This window comes from Pleurodeles waltl, chromosome 11 (assembly GCF_031143425.1).
Source record: "Pleurodeles waltl isolate 20211129_DDA chromosome 11, aPleWal1.hap1.20221129, whole genome shotgun sequence".
Classification (NCBI taxonomy): Eukaryota; Metazoa; Chordata; class Amphibia; order Caudata; family Salamandridae; genus Pleurodeles; species Pleurodeles waltl.
In genome coordinates this window covers 346,684,957-346,704,339 of record NC_090450.1, presented here as the reverse complement: position 1 = coordinate 346,704,339, position 19,383 = coordinate 346,684,957, and the positions used below count along the sequence as shown (strand labels likewise).

General features: G+C 46.7%; 1 protein-coding gene across 1 annotated transcript in view; it reads left to right on the top strand.

The window, feature by feature from the left end:
- ANO7 (anoctamin 7) overlaps window positions 1-19,383 on the top strand; it is a 2,026,240-nt gene that overhangs the window by 1,337,513 nt on the left and 669,344 nt on the right. Inside the window, exons 12-13 of the mRNA XM_069213645.1 lie at window positions 12,313-12,456; window positions 12,544-12,681. Coding sequence (XP_069069746.1) covers window positions 12,313-12,456; window positions 12,544-12,681 — 282 coding nt within the window. The remainder of the gene's footprint in view (window positions 1-12,312; window positions 12,457-12,543; window positions 12,682-19,383) is intronic.

The window sequence follows — 19,383 nt, the reverse complement described above, 5'->3', positions numbered from 1 at the left end:
ATCACCAAGGAGGTATGGACCCTGGGGGTCTTTGACAGATGAAGCACCCACTGCCGCAGACGGTGGGAGGACCTAAGCCGCTGGGCAAGGAAGATGGTGGAGGCCCGGCTGGCCTCCCAACGAGGAAGGGGTGCCCATCGTACCCTGACCCCCCCTGATGTTCCGCATCCTGGCAGTGGCCTATCCGGAGTTGGATGGGCGCTTGAGGGCATCACAGCAGCCACAAGGGGGTGAGTACAAATTCAGATTCATTACTTTGCGCGTGTTAAGGTTTTACCTGGGTGGGGATGTGGACTGTGTGTGCCCCTAGGCAAGGGCGAACATGCCAGGGTAGGTCCCTTGTTGGGCAGGCTCTGAAGCATTCCAACCCCAATAGTGTTAGTGGGCATCTACTACTGGACAGGGCCCTGTTTGGTTCAGGTGTGCAGCTGATGGCGTTAGGCATTGTACCCCATGGGCTGGTGATTAGCATTGTAACTGGTAGTGCATGCCCTGGTGCATAGGGCTGTTCCCTGTGAGCTGTGTACGTCAACAGTAGTGTTGTTGCTGGCATTGACCAAGTGTATCCTCTGTCTCTCCCCCCCTTTTTGCTTTGTCACCCTGTCCTTGTGTGCATTAGCATCATCTGGCGGAGGAGCAGAGGCACTGGCGAGGGAGCTGCATCCCACATGGGCCTGGAGGCCAAATCCACAGATAGTGGGGGCACCAGTAGGATGGAGAGCGAGGGGAGCACCACGACGAGTACAGGAGGGGACACCACAAACAGCGACTCCTCCTCTGAAGAAAGCTCCCTGGCGGTGGCGGACAGCTCTGTGCCCAACCCAACAACAGGTACAGCCGCCACCCCCATACCAGCACATCCCTCCCAGCAGCCCCTCAGCATGTTTCCTGTGCCCGCTCACCCAGGAGGGTGGGCATCTCCTTTGCCCCAGGCACCTCAGGCCCTGCCCCAGTCAGCCCTGCTGCCCTCAGTGAGGAGGCTATTGACCTCCTGAGACCCCTCACTGTTGGGCAGTCAACCATTCTGAATGCCATCCAGGGTGTCGAAAGGCATTTGCAACAAACAAATGCATACCTGGAGGGCAATCACTCTGGTGTGGCGGCCCAACAGAGAGCATTTCAGGTTCCGCACTGATAGCAGCCATTGTCCCTGTCTCTAGCCTCCCCCCTCCAACTTCCTCTACCCAGTACCAATTCCCTCAACCCAAGCCTATCCCAAGCATTCCTTCAGACCACCATTCACCCAAATCAACACACAGAAGTGGCTCAGGCAAACACAAGCACCACACTTCATCTCACAGGAACTCTCACACAAGCACCATCCCCATGCAGACACACCAACATACACTGCCTCCCCTGTGTCCCCATCCTCCTCCTTGTCCACCTCCCTCCCAGTAGCTTCTCCACTCACACCTGCATGCACTACATCCTCATCCACTACCTCCATCACCAGCACGCCTATCACCACACGCCCCTCACTGGCAGTCACCACCCCCACATCCTTGCACATGTCCCCGTGTCCTCTCCCACTGTGTCTGTGAACCTTCCTCCCAAAGTACACGCACGCAAGCACCCACCCACCCAACTGCCATCCACCTCACAACAGCACGCAGCCCATGCACCTGCACCCAAACTCAGCCGACAGACACCTCCTACAACCACTCCCTCTTCCTCCACTCCCAAACCTTCTCCCTCTCCCCCCCCAGTGTCCCTAAGAAGCTTTCCCTGGCAAACATTGACCTCTTCCCTACGCCTCCCCCCTGTCTTTCGCCACGGGCCAGGGTGGCCAAAACCCAGCCCAGCACCTCAGCCATCAAGTCCATGTCCGCTGTGGTTCCTGCAGCAGTCAGAGGCTCAAAGGGGGCACCTGTCAGACCAACCCCTGCCAAGGTGAAACCCATTCTGCCACCTGGCAAGTGAAGAATGGGACAGCATCCATCAAGGAGAAGGAGCCACAACCCCCCAGCAAGGCCACCTAAAAGACTCTAGCTGCCAGACCCAAGGTGAGACCACCATCCATCTGCCAAGGTCAGGAAGGGGCAAGAAACACCAGGCAAGGTACTTCAGCCGTCGGAGCCTGCAGGTGAAGGCCTGGTGGCTACCTGCACAACCGCCAGCACCACCACCTGCACCGCGGCCAGCACCGCCAGCAGCCCCGCCACTAGCACCGCAACAAGCACTGCCACCTGCACCGCCACCTGCACAGTTGCAAGCACCACTACTGTCAGCAGCAGCAGCCCCAGTGGACAGCCGTCTGAGGATGCAGGAAAAGGGCTGGAGCCTCCCCCAACCACTGGCAGCACCACCACTTGCACTGTCGCAACCACCGCCGCAAGCCCCGCTGCAAGCACTGCCACCTGCACCGCTGACAGTAGCACCACTGCCAGCAGCAGCAACCCCAGTGGGCAGCTGTCCGAGGCTGCAGGAGAGGGTCTGGAGCTTCCATTTACCACTGGCAGCACCCCCACCAGCACCGGCACTACCACCACTGTGCAGCCGTAGCTGCCGCCGGATGGACTCTAGCCCTGCCTCCATGCACTATCATGCATCCTGGGCACGGCAAATCTCATGGCTCAGACACCCAGTTGAGGGACTGTGAACTGCCACCTGCCAAGTGTTGCATAACTGGGCACAGAGCCCCCTCCAGAACCAGTGGAGAAAGGCATCCACTCACCCTATCCTTAGCAGGATAAAGCAGACTGGGCACAAAGACCCCTCCAGAACCAGTGGAGAAAGGCATCCACTCACCCTATCCTTAGCAGGATGAAGCAGACTGGGCACAGAGCCCCCTCCAGAACCAGTGGAGAAAGGCATCCACTCACCCTATCCTTAGCAGGATGAAGCAGACTGGGCACAGAGCCCCCTCCAGAACCAGTGGAGAAAGGCATCCACTTGAGAGACTGTGGCTTTGCACTCCCCAGGACCAAGCAGTGGGCAAACCACCCACTTGAGAGACTGTGGCTTTGCACTCCCCAGGACCACGCAGTGGGCAAACCACCCACTTGAGAGACTGTGGCCTTGCACTCCCCAGGACCAAGCACAGGGCATGTTGCCCCCTCCAGAGCATGTGGGCAAACCACCCACTTGAGAGACTGTGGCCTTGCACTCCCCAGGACCAAGCAGAGGGCAAATCACCCACTTGAGAGACCATGGCCTTGCACTTCCCAGGACCAAGCAGTGGCAAACCACCCACTTGAGAGACTGTGACCTTGCACTCCCCATGACCAAGCACAGGGCATGTTGCCCCCTCCTGAGAATGTGGGCAAACCACCCACTTGAGAGACTGTGGCCTTGCACTCCCCAGGACCAAGCAGTGGGCAAACCACCCACTTGAGAGACTTGAGAGACAGTGGCCTTGCACTCCCCAGGATATCGCTGTGGGCATGGATCCCCCTCCAGGAGCAGTGGCATTGTCCCATCTTCCGGCTGAGGTGCCCCCTCCTTCCCCGTCCCCCTGAGGTGCCTGCGTGTTCTCGACCTAATGCCCCTGCAGTGTTTTCTCCGTATTGAGGCAGGAGTCAAGTGTAGGCTTGGCCTATGAGTTTTGGCCCAGTGGCCCACGGACATTTTGAGTGGACAATGTACCGCCTTATGTACATATTGTATATTTTTTATAAATACTGTTTTTCAACTTATAACATATATCTGACTTTTTCTAATATAACACTAATTTGACTCAATTCCTTGCGTTCCTCCAGAGGGTTACAGGGTGTATATGTCATGTTTATGCATGTGTTTGTGTGTATGGTGTTGGGGGTGAGGGTGAGGGTGGGGTGGGGGTGTTGCGTTTGTGTGTGTGTGTGTCACTGTCTTTTTCCTCTCCCCTCCCCTGTGTGCTAGGTGCAGTACTCACAGTGGGTGTCGCCGCCGACGTTCGTACTCCTGGTAGATGAGAAGATACACCAGCATGGGCACGACATGCAGCTCGGGCTTCATGGTGTCCTGGTTCTTCGTTGTGTGTCGAGAGGTAAGTGGTTTCCCTTCCAAGTACTGTTTCTGCTGTGCTTTTGATGGCGTTGGTACCGCCCCGGAAAAGCGGGCGGATGGGCGTGTTGTAATGGGGTGGGCGGTACATTGTCTTCCGTCTGGCTGTTGGCGGTTACCGCTGCGGTGTTTGTTGCTACCGCCGTGGCGGTCGGAGTGTTAAAGTGGCTGTATCTGTTGTCGGTTTCCACCGTGGTTGTGATTCCAATTGTTTTACCGCCGGCCTGTTGGTGGTATTACTGCCGCTTTAACTCCGACTGCCAGGGCTGTAATGAGGGCCAAAATGTCTAAAATGGTTGGTGGCCCATAGACAGGCTAGCACAGGCCACCATCCGCTCTTTTTTAAAAGATCTTTGAGACCTTTCCTGGTCATAGGAACTACCATATTGCACCATAATTCAGTGGAATAAAAGAAATTGTTTTAAACTTCATCTTCGTGTGCTGGTGCATTACAGCATTTCCCTGTAGAAAGCTGTTCTTTTGTCGTATGAAACAGATGCAGCACAATGCAAAAATAACTGTAGACTGAATGGTAAGCCAAAATGTCTTCCATCCTAACAACAAGGCTTCAGCATGTTTGAAGAGGTTCACCAGCAGGCCCATCAAGGAGAGGTTCTCACTTCGGCATTACTACCAGGTAGAAGGAGATGACAAGACAAGGTGTGAAGAAGAATACAAGGTGGTGCTGCACTGATCAACAGTGGACTCTGAAGGCAGTCTCACTACACAGCTACATACAACGGCTGAAGCAAAGGTGCGATTGAGTAGCCTCAATGTTTGGTGTGTGCTTATGATTCAGGGATGACAGCACAGGAGGCCAGAACAGCAATATATGTTCTTTTTATTTCCTTAGATGGCATACCTCAATGTGAATAATTGCTGTTAACAGCATGACAGCGATCCCATCCTCGCTAGCAGACACAATGATTTAACTTTGACACAGATGTGTGTGGAATTGTAATTGATTAAGTTAAAGGTGAGGATAACGTATGTGAAAGAGTCGCATTCCTCAGAGTAGTAATTGTCCAATACTGTTGTAACAGTCAAATGGAACCTTAAGAGCTCCATATCCTAAAAGGAAGGAACTAAGGGAGGAAGAAAGGGAGGGAAGGCAGGGAAAGGAGAAAAAAATTATATGGCACCACTCAATCTTGCTTTTGTGGGGCATCACTATATATGCCTAGCTCAAACCTTCTAGAATTCCTTCAGGTGTATAACTAGATATTTGTGGTGATACAAACATATTCCTTTAAATTGTTTATACAACCCTGAATGTTCTTTATCTTTCCTCCTATCCATTTGTAGCTTCTGTTGACCTTCAGTTTCCATTTTCAGCGCAATTACTAAGGCAATGTTTACAAAATCAGATTTCCACATACCCTTCTTCTATATACCTTCCCTTGATTCTGACTCACAATGTTGTCCATCAATTTCCCATGTCTCACATATCTACTTTTCAAAACAGAATTTATTTTCTGTAATAATCTAGTTTATTATTTGGTCAGGTATCATTTGTAACATTTCCTTGGATGACTATAACATTACTGTCTTTTGTTGAACGTTACAGCATAAATTTATAGTATGCCAACAATGGCTCCATTTAAAGGCCCTCACGTTTCTTCTCCTATATTGGACCTTGCTCTTGGAGTCATTGCATTTGCCTTTGTATTAGCATACATTTTAATTATTCTTTGGTTACATATATTGCTTAGTCAGCACTGTATTCTAGGTGCTGCTCTCCACCAATTTCAGTATCTGTTAATTTATCAGTTGTTCGTATATTTAGAACACCATTTTCAATAGCATTTGCTATCCACAGTACCTATGTTCTATACAATTACTTGCACAAAGAACCAGCCCTACTTGTTCTCTTTCATCTCTATCCTTTGTATACAAATGACATCTAGGAATAGGAATTTCTTTGTCATGGTGCTCACTTGTTCATTTTGTTGTGAGCTTTTTGTTTTTCTGCTTATGTGCTCCCATTAAATTTCATTCAGTCATTCCCGAGTGCACATTTCACATCATAAATAAATGTTTCATTTAGTACTATTACACGTTTATCATATAATGGGCAGTTTTCATGTAGGTTGATAGTGCACCAATTATTATGTACCTATACAATTTATAACCTTCATTAAGTTACAATAGATGTGAAACAGTTTTTATATACTAATTCTTGCATTTTATATCACTAATCACATGGTAGATTATTGGCTGATGCAAAGGAACCTTAAGAGACAGTCACCTTCGTATTGTAGCCATCTAAAGGAAGAGACGCCATCATATGTTCCTTGGAGCTTCAAGCAAAGTAAATTGCATGCTGAAGATATCTTGGAGTTAAGGCCAAAGACTGTCTTGACTGTACTTTCACGGTACGGAATGCCGTAACAGAGCCAATCGCCAACAGTACTTTCTAAGGCGATACCAGAGAAAGAAAAAAAAACAACGTTAGGCAAAGGTGTGGCAAAGGGCATTTGAGGAATTCACATGCCTGTATATATATATATATATATGTATATGTATGTATATATATATATATATATATATATATATATGTTCGCTGACAAAAAAACAAAGGTTAAAGTAACGTTACAGTTAGGTGAATTACTCAGTAACGACGTAATGTTGTAAACTAAAAAAAAGACACACATTCACCAATTATGGTTACAGTTATTTCAAGTAACTATAACTTATGCCCTCAGGTAATGAAAACTCACGCTCCCACCATGCACAGTTTTCACATCAATAATTTAATTGATATTATCAACAATGTCACAGAAGATGTCATGAGTGATGTGATATGTCAGCTAATTAGCAGTGCATGGCGAGGACGCGAGCTATAGTTACCTAAGGGCAAGAGCTATAGTTACTTGAGATAACTGAAACTATGACTGGCAATTTTTTAGTTATTTTTTGTAGTTTAAAATGTTACGTTGTCACTGAACATATCACCTAACTATAATGTTACTTTAACAAGAGTACATAAATTAAGGTCCACCTGATTTCCTAGCTCAACCTGATAAGTTGGCACAGTCTACACATGCCAGAGGGTTTTGCAAACCTAAAACTAGGAATTAATTGCTGGTGAACTTGCAAAAACGAATTAACATTTTGTGTCATAGCAAAAATGCCCAGATCATTGCCCGCGATTAATCTCTCCAGGACTGAAGTTTTCTGACACTTTATCAGCCTTCATTTACATAGACCTCTACTTTATGCTTTTCTACATGGTAAGAATGACCTATACCCTTTACTCTATCACAGAATGCGTTTCACTATCTTGAGCATAGCAGACTTTGAAGTGAAACATTTCGGCAGGTGTCTAGCTTTCTCTAAAATAAGATTCTGAACGCCCACCATTACATGTACCCTTTTGCAACTAAAAGAAACACTTGTGTTCTACAACTAGCATTACAAACTATTAACCTACTGTGTCATATCCTGCCTTATGAATAAGGTCCATTCTTACCTTCCCAAGTAGAAAAAATTAACCCATTTTGGAAGTATTAATCCTAAGAGGAAAGTTGAAAACGAATTTTCACTTGAGTCAATCGGAGTGATAAATTGCTTCATTATTTCATAGGAAATACAGCATAATTGACACCTGTGGTATCCCCAATTCCTTGCTGTTGCTTGGAAGACAATTAAACAATCTGATGCCAAGAGTGTGAAGCAATCTAATCAGTCATATTGCCACTTCCAATTAGACACCTCATCTTCAAGTTAGACACTCCATGACTTGTCAGCACAAAAGGATTTCTGCCTGTCCAATGATGACTCGTTCCTAGTTGGTTGGTCTGCCCATCTTCAGATCTCTTTCATGTTAACTATGGCACACAGATCTATTTTAAGATTCGGACTGACAGTGCTAGCGCAGGTGTTTAAATAAAAAATATTAATGAGAGTTCTTGTACTATGAGTAATGGATTTGTGTAGAAAATGTAATAACATAGAACAATAATGCACGCAATTTGAAAATGTGATCACGATGAGGGGACACCAATGTTCACAAAGTGTACTTATTAATAGTTTATTCATATGAAATGTTGAGCATATGTTAGATTAATGTCGTAATATGTCTTATTAAGGGTTATGCATTATGTATTAGCTTTATTCATTGTAGGCCTTAACTCAGCAGAGGTCTTGGCCTAGCTGCCTGGCCTCATGTCAAGCTGTTTTTCTTAATGTTTAATAAATGGCTGTTCAGAGAATTAAACTGTGATTTTCCATTGTACTGCCTAAATGTATTCGTAGCTAAAAGTCTTTCTCATGAGAACCGATTTCTAGAAGATACTGTTCTTGCTAGAATGTAACATTATGAGTGAAATGTGTGTAAAACTGACTTTCTCAGGAGGAGAACAATAGAAACACTGACTGGCGTATACGCTGCAACGAGCCGAATGATGATAACATCACAGGAGAAGCCAATCAGTGACATGTGAACGGAGCAGTGGTAGAATTCATAGATTTGAAGTTATAGTTTTATTGTACAAAATGTGAACAAGAAATCCCTTGATCAATAGGGACTTGGGAAATAGTTTTAGGGAATTTAACTTAACGGGACTGCACTGAGAAGAAGCAGCCTTTTAGCCCACTGTCCATTTTCTTGCTGGCTGAAAGGTCAATATTTTCTTGTGCGACTTGACAAGAGTCATGTTTAACGTTATTGCTTAAAGACTTTGCCTTTTCTGAACTTTGATACTGAATCCTGAATCTTCGCTGAACAGCCTAAGGCCCTGATGACGAAGACTATCTTAGCTTGCAGATCCAATTGAGGAGAGGTACTCTTGTACCCATGTTTTTGTTTTGCTTATTTGCTTTTTCGTTCTAGGTACCAACCTCACTGTTTGATAGAGCCATAGTTAGATGTTTTCCAAATTTGTGTTTACTAAATTGTTTTGCAAGAAGCCCAACATGCTGATGCTAATCTGATGTTAAATAAGGATTCTCACTAATGAAAGTCTGCAGTCGGGAATAACGTTTGATGTATTTCTTTGCTGAATCTAAATTTATGTGATATCATTCGCGCAATTGTTCTTGTTATTAATTTGCACTATAACTTTAGAATGTGTAATAATTCAAGCTTTGATTAGATTGCGTTTCTTTCACAGGCTTGGATAGCCAGTGTTGTTTCTGTATGTGTATCATTTGATTTTGAGATTATCTTAAGTGACTTTAGCATTGTTAATCTAGGGAAATAAATATTCTAACTTTTACTAAAGGTGTGGTTAATCATGACTGAAAGGTCATGGTGTGTGACAATTACTGACTCCATTGATTATTGCTACTATTGATTATCATTGATTGTTGAATTTATTGATTAATTTTTTATTATTAATCTGCATGTACCGTATCTAGGGTGGGAACATCCTAATTACGAGTCAAAAGGTTCATCTACCTATTTGCGTTCCCTTGTAAGTTTACTTATTAAGTTCAGACGCGCTGGAGAGGAGACCTCCGTGGAGCTGGCGGTCTCCCCTCTGGCCCTATTACAAGGTTTCCACTGGGATGACCAATGAAAGCCTCAGAAATCTGAGGATTCCGCCAGTCAGCCCAGTGGAAACCGTGGAGAGGGAGTGGCCACAGCTCCTCATGGAGCCAAGGCCAATGCTGACACACAGAGGGTGCTCCTAGCATCCTCGACTACACACTGTCTGCCATAGAGGACAGTGTGCATTCTGCAGGTGCTGGGCGGTGGGGCCCCTGCACTGCCACAACATAGTCGTGGGCAGTGCAGGGGCTCCCTGTGGCCCCCCGCACTGGCTTTCCTCCAGCCTTTCCAGGCGTGGTCTCTGCAACGAAAAGGCTGGCGGAAAGTGAAGTCCTGATCAGCATGATGGTGCTGCTTTAAGCACCCCCATGGGTGAGAACGACTTCGCCAGCCACCTACCTGTCGGAAACCATGTTCCTGGTGGTGGCGGATGTCCCCCCTGGCAGTCTGACCACAAGGGTCATAATTTGGCGGTCAGACCGCAAGGAGCACGGCAGTACATCCGCCACCGTGAGTCTAGCAGTCTGAAGACCGCCAGACACATAATCAGGCCCTATGTCATCAACTGATATTTCCTTTCTCTCCTTTCTCTGGAAAACATTGAAAGACAGATGACTACTTATAACCTAAAACTCAATCCCTCAAGGACAGATGGAAAATCAAATCTGCCTGTTAATAGATTCTTGTACCCTCACGAGCTGAGGGAAATCCCTATGTTTCTTTCTCGACAACAGAGTTAAGTTACACGGATATATCTCCGCTATGGCCAAGAGTGCACTTTACAAACATAGGTTACTCTGTGGCATCAGGGACCTTATTCCTCAACAAGCTTTAAAGACCTTAGCTTAGCCATGTGTTCTTTCTAGACTGTTTTTAGGAACTGTCCAATCACTAGCAAAAGTTCATTTTTTCCCTGTTAGAGCTCCAGAACATGTGGCTGCTAGTTTGCTTTTCTGTAAATAGGAATTTGTGTGCATTCCTTTTATTATTATAACACCACAGTGGCTTCACCTCAAAGCAAGATTGCAATTAAAAATGGTCTGGGTTACTCACAATGCCTAAACAGACGTCTATACCATAGTCTTTGGCTTAGTTTTTGGCTTAGTAATTGAGAATCTCTGGTGATCAATGAGAGAAATGCAGAGTCCTTTCACCTTGAATCACCTCCATTTAATCAAGCATTTGCAATGAATGGGTCTCACGTTTGCTCAACTTAGAGCTATTAGCGCTGTAAATTCCTAACTGGACTTTTCCTGAAAAGTAAAACAGTTGACATTGGCAAGTCAATTCAAAGCACCACGGCTGCCATGAGGGTGAGCGCAAGAGTTATTGTCTGCCTGTGTGAATGTCTAGAAAGGATCGTGGCTGGGATGAAAGGCAAACCAAAACCGGAGGAGGGGCCATCACACACTGTAACAGGAGGAAGTGTGACGTAGTGTGATGGCCAACAAAAATGTTCCCTTAGTAAAATTGCTTGGGAGGGATCCCAGCACACAAAGGAGGGACATTTCACAAAATGCACCAATAAAAATGAAGCATTTAAAACAAGCACAACAAAGAATGAATAGCAAGAGTGGCCTGGTTAAAAGCCCACAGAGAGATTACAGAGACCAGAGCTCTTGCATGCTCGACCTTAAAAAGAGTAGCATAAGAGGGAATCCTTCTTAGGCACTGCCACATGAGTTTGGAATTTACATTCATCAGCTTTTCATACCACTGTTTATCTTCCATAGCTTAAAACAAAATTAAAATCCTCTAGTTCTTTATACAATGGGGGTCATTCTGACCCTGGCGGTAATTACCGCCATGGCGGAGGTCGGCGGTAGCACCGCCAACAGGCTGGCGGTGCACCGCTGGGCATTCTGACCGCGGCGGTTCAGCCGCGGCCAGAAACGGAAAGTCGGCGGTGTCCCGCCGACTTTCCGCTGCCCTTGAGAATCCTCCATGGAGGCGGAGCGCGCTCCGCCGCCATGGGGATTCTGACACCCCCACGGTTCTCCCGCCGGGAACAGGATGGCGGTAGAGGGTGCCAATGGCATGGGCACGGCAGGGGCCCCCGTAAGAGGGCCCCAAAAAGTATTTCAGTGTCTGCCCAGCAGACACTGAAATACGCGACGGGTGCAACTGCACCCGTCGCACCTTCCCACTCCGCCGGCTCAATTCTGAGCCGGCATCCTAGTGGGAAGGTTGATTTGCCCTGGGCTGGCGGGCGGACTTTTGGCGGCCGCCCGCCAGCCCAGGGCAAATGTCAGAATCAGGTGCGGTGTTCTGACGGCGGTACCTTGGCGGACGGCCTCCGCCGTCCGCCAAGGTCAGAATGACCGCCAATGTGTTTGAGTCTGAGAATAGTTTCTACTTTTCTATCTGTGGTCTAATGTTCAATTAACAGCGGACTGACCCAATAAAATAGCTTTCACACTTGCTGTCCCAACCTGTTTACTGCCCTCCGTCTGTTCTATCCTTTTCTGCTTTGTGATTACCTTTGTTGTTTCACCTTTTGTCTCTACTGTTTTTTACCATTGTTTTGCTTTTCTTCAATATATTCTTGTTTACCCTACTGCCATCTCTATCTTGTTGGTAACCTCTGTTTACAGGCTATGTTCAGTTTTTATTTCGTGTCAAATGTACTATTTCATCTGGTTATTATTACCTGTAACTTATTTTTGTTCCATTGTAAATTGCTGTATTGTCTTTGAGACATGTTAAATTCAAAGAAACGCGCATAAAGAAATAAATATATCTATGAAACGGCTAAGTGACTTTTATTTGTGCTTGCTGTGTGTATAACATTCCACGCGATGGCCTTTTAACTATTTTCTTCTCCATTACCTCAGGCTGGTATTCTCTTTGATCATGGGGGCACTGTATTCTTTAGCATTTTCATGTCCCTCTGGGCCGTGACCTTCCTTGAATACTGGAAGAGAACAAATGCCATTTTGGTGTACCGCTGGGATTGCTTCGAGTTTGCATACATTGAGGTAAGGATCTGCCTCAGAGACACAGGTACGGAATGTTACGAATACAAGTAGTAATGTCACCCACATGTTCTCCCTCTTTCACTACAGGAGCGCCCACGTCCAGAATTTGCTGCCACGGCACCCACAACCATTAAGAACCCAGTAACTGGAGTCGAAGAGCCTTACTTCCCCAAGAAGAGCCGAATAAACCGCATCATCACTGGGTCTATGGCCCTCATACTTATGGTAAGACTCGGGTCCCATAATTTGAAACTGAACAGCCGTAACTGGCCACAGCATGACTGATGTGCACAGGTTCCAGAATTTTGCAGGTCTATCATTTGCAAGTAAATTGTAACTCTATTTTATGATTGGTGAAAAGGTGGGTCTTTCCAGCAAAGTACAGACAGCTTCTATTCCTCCCCCCACTTGCTTCAGTCTCTTTTACACGTCCTAAACTTCTTCTTTTTCTCGAAAAGATAGGTACCACCTACCCAAAAGCTATGCTGAAGAGAAAGAAATTTATTTAGAACAACAGATTATAAAATAGCGTAAACATAGAGGCACGGAATAGCCCCAGTGGGATTTTTAGAAATGCATCTAGATCTGATGTAGTTCACCTCTTTTATCTTCATCAGTTCTAGTGGAGTCTTGGGTGATGGATTTTGTTTTGTTTTGTTAAACCTCACACTTTTAATTGTTGCACTTCGCTAACCATGTTTTGATTCAGTGACTACTTCAAGCAGCACAGATCACACCAAGAGAGTAGACAGATAACAAGTACTGAATAAAATATTACTTATTACTCGTGTCATGAGGTATTAACAAGCAACCTACTTTCCCATAAATAGCAACAGATGGTCAATGTTCTTCTTGTGTTTTAATTACTTGCATAGTCCCACCTGACAAAATTTTAAATGTCATTGCTTTCGGTTAAATTTTGCTACCCTGTTTCCATCACATCACCCATTCCGACCTCGATGTTCCCCTCTTGCCTGTGAAATGCTCCTGGACCTGCTTCATACATGAATCAGAAATATATAATTGCAATATACATAAATTAAATAAAGATATCATGGAGCAGACATCACCTCCTTATTTATTCCTCACCCCAGTCTTCATGTCATGAAGTGCGCCCAAACTGTGGAGAAAGCACCTCACTGCCTACCTAAGTGCACATTTAAAGAGCCATTTCTATCCAGAAAACTACTTTTTTAGGGTTGAGCCTACAAGTGCATGCGCTAGTGCATGTATCTCGCTTGTGAGACTCTGTTGTGTACAACAAAGGGTTAGGAGCCCACCTGTCGCTTACCATTTGTTGGATTGCGTGGCACTCTTCTTTTACAGCATTGTAATTCATCACTGCAGGCCTGCCATCATTTCAGTTTATCTGTGAGGAGCAGGGACCCAGCACTGATTGATTCAACTTAATTGGTGTCCTTCCTCTGCTCTCTACGTGATTTAGGTACTATTTTCTTCTTTTACATTTCTAGTGCCCTGTGAACAGAAGGCTTGTGATTGGGAAAAATGTGCACAACAGGACAAACAAAATTGCAAAGTTTTATTTTTTTTATAGCTAATGTTATTTTATTTTGCCAAGTCGTCGTCTTCTCACTTTATTCTCATGTTTTCTTTTGTTTTTTTCCCGTGGGCACTGTTCTCAAAAGATGACGAATATCGTGTTCTAAATATTGCAAAGCAACATTTTTTCTTTCTTATGTGTAATTTCTGAAATTATGCTTTAACACATAACTGTGCAGTATTACCCAATCCAATCCGCCCCATGTCACCCCAATCCACCCCACTCCAATCCAAACCAAACCACTAACGCTAACCAATTCTCTCCACCCCTCTCCAAACTTCACAACCCACCCCAATCTAATTTGCCCCATTCCAGTTCACCGCACTCCAATCCAAGACAATCTCCCTCACTCCAATTCAAAACAATCTGCCCTACTCAAGATTGCCCAACTCCAGTCTGCCCCACTTCAATCCAAAACAATATGCCTCACTCTAACCAAAAACAATATGCTCCACTTCAATCTGCCCCACTCCAACCCAAAACAATATTTCTCACTCCAGTCCAAAACAATCTGATCCACTTCAATATGCCCTTATCCAAAACAATCTGCCCCAATGTAATCTGATGCACTCCAATCCAAAACAATCTACCCCACTACAATCCAAAACAGTCTGTTCCACTCAGAACCGCTTCACTCCAATCTACCCCACTTAATTCCAAAACAATCTGGCCCACTCCAAACCGTCTCCCTCCAATCTGCCCCAATTAAATCCAAAACTATCTGCAGCAATCTGACCTACTCCAATCTGCACCACTTCAATCCAAAATAATCTGTCCCCCTCAAATCTGCCCCACTCCAATCTTCTCCACTCCAATACAAAATAATCTGCCCCACTCCTATCCACCCCACCCCACAGCAACCCAATCCACCCTAATACAGTCTGCCCCACTCCAATCCAACACGATCTGCTCCACTCTAATCTGCCCAACTCCAGTCCAAAACAATCTGTCCCTCTCCAATCCATCCACTACAATCTGCCCCACTCCAATCCACAACAATCTGCCCTACTCCATTCCAAAGCAATCTGCCCCACTCCAATTTGCCCCACTTTAATCCAAAACAACCTGCCTCATTCAAACCTGCACCACTCCAACCTGCCCCACTCCACCCTGCCCCTCTCCAATCCCAAACTCCTTACTCCAATCCAAAACAATCTGCCCCACTCCAATTCGCCTCACTCCAATCCACCTCACCCAAATCCACTCCACCACACTCCATCTCAATTCACCCCACGCCAATCCACCACAATCCGCTCCACTACAATCCAGTCCATCCCCACGCTAGTCCAATCCACCGCAATCAAGGCAGTTCAATTTACCCCACTTCAATCCAATACACCCCACCCCAGTCCAATCCACCCCACCGCACCCCAATCTACTCCATTTCAATCAATATCCAGTCTACCCCACTCCAATCCATCCCATCCCACCTCATTCCACTCCATCTCACCCCACACCACTTCAGTCCGATCCACCCTACTCCAATCCAAGGCAATCCACTCCAATCCAGTCCAACTCAATCCACCCTCTCCAATCCACCCACTCCATTCAAGTCCACTGGTACCCAATCCACCCCACTCCAATCCACTTCACCCTACTCCATTCCTCCATTCACTCCAATCCACCACACTATACTCCAATCCACCCCATTCTATCCCAATCCACCCCACCCCATCCCAGTTCAGTCCATGCCACTCTAATCCATCCAGCCCACCCTACCCCAATCCACTTAGCCCACCCCACTCCAATCCAGTCCATCCCACTCCAATCCGCCCCACTCCAGTCCAATCCATCCCACTCCACTCCAGTCCAATCCATCCCACTCCAAACCAGTGAATCCAGTCTTCCCCACTCCAGTCTAGTCTAATCCACCCCACTCCACCCTAGTCCAGTCCAATCCACCCCACCCCATCACTCCAATCCAAACCACCCCCAATACAATCTAATTCACCCCAATTTCAATCCACCGCACTCTAATGCAATCCACCCCGCACCAATCCATTGCTGCTCCACTCAATCCACCCCACTCTACCCCACTCCATTCAAATCCACCCCACTCTACTTTACTCCAATCTAATCCATCCCACTACCTCAATCCACTCCAACCCACTCCACCATATTCCACCACACTCCTTCCTACAATACTCTCTGCCACTGAACTCTCCTCTCCTCTCCTCGTCTCTACAACACTCTACTCCCCTCACTCCACTCTGACACTCCAACAAATCCACTCTATGAGACTCTACTCCCCACTCCACTCTGACACTCCACTAACTTTTAACCATGCTGAACAGCAGCCACACAAGACTACAACATGGCAACACACATTGCCAAAGCCAATAGCTCTTGTTTAGGCAAGACCTATTGGCTTTGCCAATGCTTGTTAACTGTTATCTTAGGGAAACAATCACTCTGTTCAAGGGAGTAGCCAGAAAATTAATTTACCCCTCATTCTAAACAACATGATATTGAATGAGTATAGGAAGGTGGCTTTCTTCTTGCATGGCTACCCCAATTTTTGGCCTGTTTGTCAGTGTGTTTTTACTGTCTCACTGGGATCCGGCTAGTCAGGAGCCCAGTGCTCATAGTTTGTAACCTATATGTCAGCATGTTTTTGTATTGTCAGTATGCTTGACTGTGTCACTGGAGTCCTGCTAACCAGAGCTCCAGTGCCTATGCTCTCTCTGATTCCAAATTTGTACTTACATGCTGTTAACCCACTATTTCACTCCAAATTGGCATACTGGACCCTCCTTATAAGTCCCTAGTATATGAATCCTAGGTACCCAGGGCATTCGGGTTCCAGGAGATCCTTATGGGCTGCAGCATTTCTTTTGCCACCCATAAGGAGCTCATACAAAAACTTCTTCAGGACTGCCATGGCAGCCTGAGTGAAATAGTGCAATCACTATTTCACAGCCCTTTTCACTGTACCAGGTAACTTATAAGTTACCTGTATGTCTAACCTTCAATTCCTGAAGGCTAAGTGCAAAGTTACTGTGTGTGAGGTCACCCCTGCACTAGCAGAGGTGCCCCCACGTTGTCCAGGGCCAATGCCCGGACTTTGTGAGTGTGGGAACACCATTATAAGTGTGCACTACATATATGTCAACACATATATGTAGCTTCACAATGGTAACTCCGAATATGGCCATGTGAGGTGTGTAGGATTGAGAAATTGTACCCCCAATCGGATTCTGGTATTGGGGGGCGAATTCGATGCACCCTGGGGGCTACACCATGGACCCCCAGTACTGCCATACCAGTCTTCTGAGGTTTCCACTGCAGCCCCAACTGCTGCCACCTCAGAGACAGGCTTCTGCACTCCTGGGGCTTGGCCAGCCCAATCCCAGGAAGGCAGAACAAAACATTTACTTTGGGTCAGGAGTGTTACACCCTCTCCCTTTGGAAATAGGTGTTACAGGCGTGGGAGGGGTATCCTTTGAGAGCCTGTTGATGTGCTATGAAGGGCACAAATGGTGCCCTCCTTGCATAATCCAGTCTACACCGGTTCAGGGACCCCCAGTCCCTGCTCTGGCACGTAACTGGACAAAGAAAAGGAGAGTGACCACTCACCTGTCCATCACCACCCCAGGGGTGGTGCCCAGAGCTCCTCCTGAGTGTCCCTGGTGTTAGCCATCTTGGATCGAGCTGTTTTCTTCCCTGTTTTCACTATGAGGGACGAACACGGATGAACACGACTCATCATGGTCGTGTCTACCAACTGCATTACATGATATTTCATGTTTTGGCAACCACATACCCACTTTTTTAGCGTTTTCTGGATGCTGGGAACCTCGCAGCATTCCTGGAACATTAGACTATACTCATACTTATGCCTTGAGAAAGTCATGTTGACGAAATACGTGTCGGCTGATGGTTCATTGGATTTGTGATTCATTGGATGAATAAAACTTCTACCATTTACATACTTTTATGTTGAACTTTGATTGACACAGCGTACCAAGGAATGGCCTATACAAATTATTGTGGTGTGCCTTGGTAACCAAATACTTGATTCCAAGGAGTTGGGATACTCTGGGAGCATCTGAGTGGCCAGTGCCAGCAGGTGATGTCAGAGACCCCTCCTGATAGGTGCTTACCTGGTTAGGTGCCCCCTCTCAGGGCTATTTAGTGTCTCTCTGTAGGAAAGTACCATCTTGCCTGGCATGTTACCCCCATATTTCACTGTATATATGTTGTTTTAGTGTATGTGTCACTGGGACCCTGCCAGCCAGGGCCCCAGTGCTCATAAGTGTGCCCTGTATGTGTTCCCTGTGTGATGACTAACTGCCTCACTGAGGCTCTGCTAATCAGAACCTCAGTGGTTATGCTCTCTCTGCTTTCTAAATTGTCACTAACAGGCTAGTGACCAATTTTACCAATTCACATTGGCATACTGGAACACCCTTATAATCCCCTAGTATATGGTACTGAGGTACCCAGGGTATTGGGGTTCCAGGAGATCCCTATGGGCTGCAGCATTTCTTTTGCCACCCATAGGGAGCTCTGAAAATTCTTACAAAGGCCTGCCACTGCAGCCTGGGTGAAATAACATCCACGTTATTTCACAGCCATTTACCACTGCACTTAAGTAACTTATAAGTCACCTATATGTCTAACCTTCACCTGGTGAAGGTTGGATGCTAAGTTACTTAGTGTGTGGGCACCCTGGCACTGGCCAAGGTGCCCCAACATCGTTCAGGGCAAATTCCCCGGACTTTGTGAGTGCGGGGACACCATTTCACGCGTCACTATACATAGGTCACTACCTATGTATAGCGTCACAATGGTAACTCCGAACATGGGCATGTAACATGTCTAAGATCATGGAATTGACACCCCATTGCCATTCTGGCATTGGGGAGACAATTCCATGATCCCCCGAGTCTCTAGCATAGACCCGGGTACTGCCAAACTACCTTTCCCGGGGTTTCACTGCAGCTGCTGCTGCTGCCAATCCCTCAGACAGGTTTCTGCCCTCCTGGGGTCCAGCCAGGCCTGGCCCAGGAAGGCAGACCGAAGGACTTCCTCAGAGAGAGGGTGTTACACCCTCTCCCTTTGGAAAAAGGTGTCAGGGCTGGGGAGGAGTAGCCTCCCCCAGCCTCTGGAAATGCTTTGATGGGCACAGATGGTGCCCATCTCTGCATAAGCCAGTCTACACCAGTTCAGGGATCCCCCAGCCCTGCTCTGGTGCGAAACTGTACAAAGGAAAGGGGAGTGACCACTCCCCTGACCTGCACCTCCCAGGGGAGGTGCCCAGGGCTCCTCCAGTGTGCTCCAGACCTCTGCCATCTTGGAAACAGAGGTGTTGCTGGCACACTGGACTACTCTGAGTGGCCAGTGCCAGCAGGTGACGTCAGAGA